The sequence below is a fragment of the Haliaeetus leucocephalus genome, unplaced genomic scaffold (assembly GCF_000737465.1).
Source record: "Haliaeetus leucocephalus isolate CR32 unplaced genomic scaffold, Haliaeetus_leucocephalus-4.0 Scaffold626, whole genome shotgun sequence".
NCBI classification, from domain to species: domain Eukaryota; kingdom Metazoa; phylum Chordata; class Aves; order Accipitriformes; family Accipitridae; genus Haliaeetus; species Haliaeetus leucocephalus.
This window is the reverse complement of record NW_010973062.1, coordinates 4,190,779-4,200,539: the sequence shown is the minus strand read 5'-3', so window position 1 is coordinate 4,200,539 and position 9,761 is coordinate 4,190,779. Positions and strand designations below refer to the sequence as shown.

At 40.6% G+C, this 9,761-nt stretch overlaps 1 protein-coding gene across 1 annotated transcript; it reads left to right on the top strand.

Moving 5' to 3' along the window:
- The first annotated feature begins 322 nt into the window (after window positions 1-322).
- Window positions 323-9,479, top strand: SLC10A2 (solute carrier family 10 (sodium/bile acid cotransporter), member 2). The gene is made up of 6 exons (XM_010578321.1): window positions 323-744; window positions 3,916-4,034; window positions 5,183-5,271; window positions 7,415-7,590; window positions 8,170-8,327; window positions 9,346-9,479. Exons 1-6 carry the CDS (start codon window positions 323-325, stop codon window positions 9,477-9,479), a joined length of 1,098 nt encoding a protein of 365 aa, XP_010576623.1.
- The last annotated feature ends 282 nt before the right edge of the window (window positions 9,480-9,761 follow it).

Sequence of the window (9,761 nt, the reverse complement as noted above, 5' to 3'; positions counted from 1 at the left end):
TCTTCCTCCTGCGATTCCCATTCCCTGTACTCAGTTACACCACAAGCCTCCTTTACACCCTTAAATATTAACATAGCTATTCTCTTGATGTGGGATTCCTCATCATCGTATGAATAAATGATTAATTGTCACCATACTGAGCAAGTACAACTTTTATAACTATATGAATCAGCACTGTGCCAAGCCCTTCAGGAACAGTAAGGGTGTTCAAGTATTTATTGCACCTTATTGCTTCCTGGATCATTTAAAAGGAGTCACTGACAACCATTTACACAGGCTTGAAAGTTTGCCTCCGATGTACTGAGCAGTTCTGTATTTCAAAATGCAGACGTACCTTCTTTCCCAGCAATTTGACACTGGGTCTTTGGCAGAAAACTCCACAGCTTGTCCAGCAAATGCTACTATTTGCAAAGGCACATCTTGTGTGTTACCAGAAGATAATTTTAATGAAACTTTGAGCGTAATTTTAAGTACTGTTCTAACAATTATGCTGGCTTTGGTGATGTTCTCCATGGGTTGTAATGTGGAAGTTAAGAAATTCTGGGGCCACATAAAAAAACCCTGGGGCATTTTTGTGGGTTTCCTTTGCCAGTTTGGAATTATGCCTCTCACAGCCTTCTTGCTGTCCTTGGTATTTAACGTGCTTCCTATTCAAGCTGTTGTGGTGCTGATCATGGGATGCTGTCCGGGGGGCACAGCCTCCAATGTCATTGCCTACTGGGTGGATGGAGACATGGACCTAAGGTAAGACAGCCGTTCTCTAAGTAGTTCATCTGGCTTTTTACATTATAAACTTCATATTGAAATGAACCGTCTGATTTTTTTTTCCTTAGCTTCCTGGCCCACACATGGTGGAGCTTTCTTCTTATAAAGATGTTTAGTTTCTGTAACAGTAGTAAATATAAGCAGAATAGCAAATATCCTTGGTGCACTGAGAATTCATGTGAAAGACAGCATAACAGAATTGTGTATATTAGAAAATGTCTTTATTGTAAATCTTCAGATCCTGCAGAAAATAGCATTTGTGAAGACTGCTAAGGTACTAAGGATTATGAAATCTTTGTCCGAGTTAGAACTACTTTTGTGATTTTGTTTCTCTCGACATCTTGGGCAGTAAAAAAAAAAAAAAAAAAACAACAACGAAGGATTTTAGGATCTGGATCCTCTGTACAAAATAGTGGCTATGCAATAGTTCTTGAAGCAATGTTCCTTGAAAAAGACCACCTGTAGAAAAATATTTTCCCTCCTTTTGTGTTCTATACAATGAATAGACAGGCATAGATTTTCTCTTTGGGAACTAATACAAACAAAAATCACTTGCGGTAATTCTATCTGCTCCTGGCACCTTCTGCAAAGTCTTCAAACTGAGGGAAAGTTTTACAGGCTAGAAGCCACTGACTAAGGCAGCTCTGCATACTGGAGGCAATGAAAAAACTCTTTTGTGGCAAAATGCGATTGTCTTGGTGACAGGGTGCTCTGAAGTCAGAAACAGATCTGTAAGGCACCTGGCATGGCCTAGGACAACAAACACTCAGGAGAAGTGAACCCTACTCTTGATGCAAATTCTATGGGGGGTTCATTAACTCTAACAGCCTTTAAAAATGAGCCATCTTTTTATTTTTATATCCTGATTGCTTTGGTCTAAAATAAACAGGATCATTTCTCTGTTTCCCACAGAGTAACATAAATTGAAGCGTTCATCCAATTTATCATATGCCAGTCTGAACCAGAAATGGAAAAAATAATAGAAGTAAGAAAGATGTGGAGCTAGGGCAAATAGACTAAGAATGTTAATATTTGTAGCTTTAGTAAGACATTTTTTCCATCCTTTGAAAATAGTGAACTTTTCTGTCACATGCAAGTGTTAATGTAATACCAGCTTTCGAATTATGTACGAGGTCAGCTTTGTTAATCAGCAACTTCCTCACTGTGAAGGAAAGACCTATGATATTAGGAACTGTAAGACACTTAATTTCAATCAATACAGGTCAAAGAAACCAGAGATGGAAAGATATCCAGCACAAGTCTGAAATTCTGTCCTAATCTTTCCTTGGAAGAATACACTGAGCTAAACTATGCTTTCTCAGCTCCTTATGTTCAGTCACGCCACTGAAATCAATGGTAAAAATCCAAATTGATGATGCTATAAATGAGTAGGGTTTATACCCCATGATGCTGGCAGAGGGTGAAGTAAATTGAAAATACCTATAAAAGGTTATTCTTCAGGTAAAGACCTTTACCTTAAGAAGCCAAAGGCTTTCGGTCAGTACCTTTGTGACAATAATGCAGGGACCAGAGGATATGGGAGGTACAGCAGAGACGGCAATGCAAGCATCTTCAGTTCTTGATAGAAGAATAACAGTACAAGTAGCTTGGCTGGTTTCCAAAGCTAGCACAGTATTATAGAAAGCCTGTCCATCATATCAGACAACTTTTTTTTTTTTTAACTGATAATATTTCATGTTTATACATAACAACTCATCACCATTGTCTACAGTTCTGCTTCAAAATGCCCCAATGCAAACAGACCGCAAGTTAGAGCGGGAATTAATTTTCTACTGCTCATACAATCACAGGGAGGTGAAGTATGAGGTTTTTATACCTTTCTTAGTAACTCAGACCCAGATGATATCCTCTAAAGCTTCCCATAGGGACGTCTGGGTTTGACATCTCTTGATATTTCACAAAAACAACTGTTTCTGAAACAGCATCTCCTCTCCTCCACAGCTCCCCTGGGAGCTTCTGTGAGCACAGGGACTGGGGTTAGAGAACGTGCAGACTTTGGAGCAGGACGTAGATACAGGGACAGTATGAAGATGTAGGAGATATGGAGGTAGGAAAAATAAGCTCTTTTATCCATTCAGGGCTTCACCTGACCTTAATTGTAGCCCATGGCTCTTTTTTCTCTGTGTGTAGAAACTCTCTTGCCAGAGGCTCCTGCAATGTTCTATTCGATGACTCAGAAGCAGAGCGTGGTAGGAACCAAAATTAATGCAGATATTCCTGTGGTTTCTGTATTAATTATTCTAGAGTTCTCTGGATCTGCCCTGTTTGTGGGATGGGGTCAGTAGTTGCTTTTTTGAAGGCAAACAACGCAAAAGAGAAATCAGAAGTGAGGTTCATAAGGAAGTTTCCAAAGTCCCTTAACTAGAACCCTCTCTCATTATTTTTATGTCAGAGGAGTGTGATTTGTAGGCATAATTTTATCTATTCTACTCAGATTCGGAGAATTTCCTCCTTATTTTAGCTGTCTTGCCTTTTCCTCCTTCCTGTAGCAGAATGCATCTTTTAGCACAAGGTGTACCAGGCCTGATGGTTTCAAGACTTTATACTTTAAAACAGAAATGTCTTTGCACAAACCAAGGAAGCAACGATACCTACGATTAGCTTCACCGAGTAATTCTCAGCATCTACTCTTTGGCCTAGAGCAAAACAAGCCAGAAAAGGGAATTTTATTACATCACACATCCTAAACGATGAAATATTTTGGGTTTATGCTGTTGACTTTGGAGTGAAAATTTAACTCTCTAGAACTGCTGGTATAACAGAAAGCTCCGTTTGATGTCCGTCTGGCCCTGTCCAGCTTGCCACCCTCTCAGAAGCCAGCCGGACAGACAGCACGCAGACAGACTTGCCAACAGACCTTCCTGATGGCTGCCTGCCTGCCTGCCTCATTTGCACTGAAAGTTATTGTTCTGTGCCTGCAGAACACGTTGACATTTTACGTTCCTTTCTTTTCAGTGGAAGCCATTCCTTCCATTTAGTTTTTTTCTGACCTGATATACAGGATAAATTGGCTGTAGCCAGCAGCATTTTTTGCCCAACCTTTTGTAAGCTGTGAAGTCATAATAAGAAAATGAGAAAGACCATAGGCTAGCATGAGATGAACTGTCACTCTAACCAATTTCTTCGCAGCATCAGCATGACAACTTGCTCCACGCTGTTTGCAATGGGAATGATGCCACTTTGCCTCTTTGTTTACACCAAGATATGGACTGATTCTAGTGCAATTGTCCTCCCCTACGACAGCATTGGTGAGTCCAGTGAACCAGCACTTTCCCTCCTGACTCTCCCCTTATCCTCCCTCTAGTAACAACCACCTTTATACCATCATCCTGCAGAGTCATGAAGAAATGACCTGAGATTTCTAAATATACTCATCCTCCTACTTTCCAATAACTTCCATGGGAATTACGTACCTAGATCACTTCACAGCATCCACAGCTCTGCAGAACAAAGATTTGAAGTCATTATGACTAGCGTACAGATATTTATCACAAGGTTGTGCATGCTTTTCTTTCCAAACAGTTTGGAGACCTGCGTGGTACTGGGATAAGAACACAGAATAATGTGCACAGGAATAGCTGCTTCCCCTGGATGAAAGTGTTTGTAACAGCTTTAAGGCACAATCCTGCAAAGTGCTAAGTGCTGAGGCCATAATCTGGCAAAGTACTTAAGCACATGTGGATAATTAAGCAAGTGATTAAAACTGCTGAGTCTCTTTGAAAAGCTGCAATCTACACTGCCAGGAGTGGCTTCGTTTGACTTCCTGTCAAAAATCTCATCCAGCTACAAAGAGCAAATAGTCAAAGTATTTGGAAATACATGCTCCAGCGCTTTGCTGAGCTGTGGCCCTAGTGCTTATCAAGTGCGGTTCCATGTTGTGCTAATCTTAAGAGCCAGCAGAGTCACTTTCATATTCTTCAATTTCATTTCCCATTGTCCTCGGGAAAAAAAAAAATCACATACGTTGCTTGCGCTTTCAAAATAAATACTGGAGGGGGGAGGCCAAAACAAAAGAAGCTCTAAAGCAGTTGTTGATATGGTACAGTAGCGAAACACCTGCAGACAAAATGAACATTTAATATAGCTACTCACATCACAGGATAGTGATGATTAGCACACTCAAATTTCTGTCTGCCTTTCTGATGCAGGTGAATGAGCATGTAGCTCAGCAGAATAGCAATTACTTCAACAGGCTGCCAAAGATAACAGACTCTATAGAAAAGCAAATGGGCAGGTGTGGGTAAAGTGTGCATGTGTGCTCTGGGGGACGCGTACCAGAAACAGCCTCTGAAGGTTTGCTCCGCACCCCGAGCCACTCTACACGGTGTCTGTCCTCCTGTCGTGAACTTCTGCGTGATACCTGGGCTCAACTTCTCTTCTCTCTTCTTTTTTACAGGAATTTCACTGGTAGCTCTTATAATTCCTGTTTCGTTTGGAATATATGTTAACCACAGATGGCCTAGTAAAGCAAAAATCATACTTAAGGTAGGATATATAAGGCTGAAGCATTAGTAAATATGGACAAATTATGGAATCAGCGGCACCACTGAAGCAGTACATTGCTATTCATAGTATTAGTATCTGACTTCATAAGAGCCGGGAAGTTTTCAGCAGAAAACAGATGAGACGCTGCGGAAATGTATTGCTTTCCCCCTGCACAAACATGCATGAGTTGCATACATTATTAGAAACCATCATTATCCAAAGAGCCTGCTTTTGTCTTTGGCTACAACTATGTTAGTAATTGAGTTCAGTTTATAATGTAAACTGAAATTGGAAGGAAAATCATTCAGGTCAACTGGAGGCAGGTTTTCTCTGCAAAATAATAAAAAAGGAGCACATCCTGGATCAAAAAAAAACCACTTTCTACTTTTAAACCACTTTACTGATTTTGGGGGGCAATTTTGGGGAGTGTGAAGTCAATTTTTAATTAAAAAAAAATCTGAAAATCTTCCAACTGTTAAAAAAATCTAACAAAACTATTCACAAAATTCAACTGCCTTTGCAAGATAGTTTCAGATGCATCAAAAATATGGCAGTTTGGCAAAAACTTTTCTCACCAAAATAATAATAATAATAACAACAACAACAAACTTAGCTGCATTTAATGTTAACAGCAAATTAATCATTCCGAACACTAGGTTTAGGTTTAAAATGGTTGTCAGACATATTAAGTACCCTTGTCCTTTGTTAACCATTCTTAGTTAGCAGATATATTTTCTGAATTTTCCTAAGGAAAACTAATCTGGCAACCTGTTATTTTACCTACACTTGGTTATCATTTCTCTGCTATCAGCCCAGGAAGCAGAGAACACAAATAAGGTCCTTTTAAGTCAGTTCTTAGCTTATTGTGTTGTATTTTTAAAAGCACTCACAGCCTACTTATGAACTTGGGTACTATTGAGTGCTGGTTTCAAAACTGTACTATTCCTGTTTAATCAGTTAAGGGAAAAGCATGCACTTTAACTCGCATGAAAAGAAACTCTACTTGCTCTCTCAGCAAAACACCATTTCATCTTCTTTCTTACCGAGTGGGTGATCAACCCACAGTAGGATCCATTGGCAGTTTGCTTTATGTAGACAATGAAGCGTCAAGTAAAGATTGAGCCGTAGCTGTCAGATTAAGGTCCATATAGTGAGAAATGGAGATAAAGGCACAAAGACAGTGTGCCAGGTGAAATAGAAGAGCTTGTCATTGCCAGACCATGTTTCTTCTTCCTAGGTGCATGTGGTTAATAGTTCAGTCAAACAAAAGTACTTGTTCACTCAGTGCTCTTAAAAAGATTTCAGCCAAAGACTGATGAAGTCGGTTCAATGGGAATACATGTTTCAGCTGAGAAATGGATTCTCCTAAGCTTAGACCCAGAAGTCTGCCGGTGAGATCCTCGGCAACATGTGGCATAAGGGCAGACATTTCACTTTGATATTGAGAAGAGAGTGAGATACCACTTTTTTTGGCAAGCAGTGGTAAATATCTCAGTACATTCAGCCAGAGGAAGTAAAATCAACTCAGTGGCTATGTAGAAATGCTATATGAGCTCACAGCCAGTTTTAAAACACAAGTTTTCAGCCACATTAAAGATCTGCTCCTCTGCTTGGCAAATAATTTCCCATCACTAACAATCTAGCGTCTAGTTAACATATGCTACACTGAGCATAGAGTGTGACTGCCCAAGAAGTGGGGAGGAAAAGTGCCTTATACTAGCTATTAGGCTGTCAGCTTCCCAACAGTTCTGGGGAAATTTTTCTAATGTGTGCACCATTCCTCGCTCACGTCACACCTGTGAAATTATTTTTAATCTCCATTTCTAACTACAATTATAGCCAAGGCTTCAAGAGACTAGTTTTACAGGTATCTGCTATAGATACCTATTATAGCTGTGCCTTGATCTGTATCTGTAGTCACACATTGAAGTACACTGTACATGTCCTGTTTGGATAAAATGGCAGCTATCTATCTAATCTGTCTGCCTGCTGTGAATTACATTGCTGTAAACTTTAGGGTTTATGTTTAATAAGAGGTGTCAGTGACTCAGAGACACTCACGGGCGTGTTTGACGCTATGTTTGATGCCATTACATTTCGTTGAGGTCTCTTAGTCACACAGCCCTTCCTCTTTCCCTCACAGGTCGGTTCCATTGTGGGAGCGATCCTCATCGTGCTCATTGCTGTGGTTGGGGGAATACTCTACAAAGGCTCCTGGACTATCTCACCCAAATTATGGATCATTGGCACTATATTTCCAGCAGCTGGCTATTCTCTGGGATTCTTTCTGGCCCGTGTAGCTGGTATGTCTTGGCACAGGTATGGAATTCTCTGTGACAAAGACATGTACCCTTTTTTCAGCTGTGAAAAAAGTTTTCATTTAATGATTAATCAATGCTGAGAATGCTTCCAAAACATTAGCTATGCTGGAGTCACTCATTCCCAACCCTGTGTCTGGGATGCTATATGTAGATAAAACTTTTCTTGTGCACATGTTTATTTACAGATGCTGACTATACTATTTCCTCCAATCTTTCATATGTCTTCCCATTGTGTGCCCATGTCCTACACTTCAAATAAGTGAAACAGACCTGACTTATAAGTGGGCAGCAGCCTACAATTTAGAACATCATTACAGGAGAGGGAGATGATAGTGAGTGTCACATATATGACTTGAAGGTGGATCACAGTCCTTTACAACCGCTGAACTGCCATAAATTGTGTGTGTTCTGGTGGTAACAGCCATATGACTTGTGGAATGTTTTGTGGACTCTGTGAGCTGAAGAATAGTTATCTTAGTTATCCATTACTGTATGTTTCTTGCTTATCCAGATTACTAAAAGGCATAAGGGCCCACAGGCTGCTATTTCACAATGGTCTTTGTGTTATTCCCTTTAGATGTCGTACAGTGTCTCTGGAAACAGGCATGCAAAACACTCAGCTGTGTTCAACTATAGTACAGCTCTCATTCACTCCTGAACAACTTGAACTGATGTTTACTTTCCCACTCATCTACAGCATTTTCCAGCTGTTGTTTGCACTACTAATTTTAGGAGGTAAAGTATAGCTATTTTCTATTATAGCATTATAATTATCATTATTGTTATCAGCCTCATTTTTCATGGATGTGGAGAAAACAAGAGGGGATAAAAATAATCAAATGGAAAATATGTGCCCTATACATAACTAGGAATATACAAGGCTCAGTTCAAGATCTGGAAGACCCCTTTTTTCAGCACAAGGTGGGATCTCTACCACCTACAAGTGGGCACATGAGAATACACTGAGCACAGGATGGTTATTACCCTTGGCCAAGGAAGGGCAAATGCCTCTTCTCCCACTGCTCCAGGGTGCCTGGGCACACAGCTGCCCACCAGGGCCATCCCCACAAGCACGCACAAACTCCCCCTCCTACCAGCTGTTGAGAGAGCAGGCATTAGCTTCACGGCTAATGTGAGAAAACATCTTCCCTTCGAGGTAAAGGTCCCTTTTTCCTCCCACGTACACCTCTCATGAGTTGCACTGCTGCTCCTACAACTACGCTGCCGAGGGTCAGGGTCTTATCCCCGCTGCTCGCAGCTAAAACCAGCTGGGACTGTGGAGCCCCCACTCCCAAACCAGCCATCTCCCCGACACCAGAGCACTGCCCCGGGGACACAGCCCCGACTCCCACCTCTCCGGCAGGCAACGGCGTGGGGACCGACGAACCGCTTTGTCCCAGCTCCTGCCCAACGGGACTGGTGTAGAAGTGAGGGTCAAGAGCCCAAAGTCCTCCCCAGGGAGGCAGGCAACGCTTTTAAAAGTCACTTCACACAACAGGAACACAAAGCAGTCAAACACCAAATGCAGACTTTAAAATGCTTTCCTTGTTATTTTCTAAACGTACTTTTCCAGCGATGAGTGCTGTTGACATAAAATAATTAAACATAGCTTTAAAGAAACTGGCTGGAGGTGTTGGAATGTTGTAGCAATATGAGGAAGGAAAATGTTGCATGGCTACATGTTACTACAGTGTCCTTTTCAGGCAATTGTTATAATTTCTTTATTTAATACTAAATATATACTGATTCCCAGGCTACCGCCTTTACAGAAGACACCGGGTCAAAACAAAGACAGATGTTGAGAAAACAGAGGAAAAAGAGGATTCAAAATCAGCATCATCACATGCTAAAATAAATGGAGGATTTGTACCAAATGAGACCAAATAGACAATTACCTCTCTTCCCACCAGCTGAAAAGTTATACGGTTTACTTAAAACTTTTTTTTTCACATGCCGTTGCTTTATTTAACAAAAGGAGAAGTTCTGCTGATATTGTACAGTAAGACTTTAAAATGATTAACTTATGAAAGATTTCTACTTTGATTTTGAACACGGTTTCTGCCACAATTGTAGAATCTGGTTTTGAAGCTAATTCCCTAAAAATATTTGATGTTTTATTATGTCTTATTTAAAGAAAGGCAGAATAAAGGTGGGCTATTGCTAAAAAAA

Coding starts and splice junctions, on each gene's coding strand:
- SLC10A2 (XM_010578321.1), top strand. CDS start 323: ATGCAGACGTACCTTCTTTCCCAGCAATTTGACACTGGGTCTTTGGCA. Junction 4,035..5,182: donor CCTCCCCTACGACAGCATTG/GTGAGTCCAGTG, acceptor TCTTTTTTACAG/GAATTTCACTGGTAGCTCTT. Junction 8,328..9,345: donor TGCACTACTAATTTTAGGAG/GTAAAGTATAGC, acceptor ACTGATTCCCAG/GCTACCGCCTTTACAGAAGA.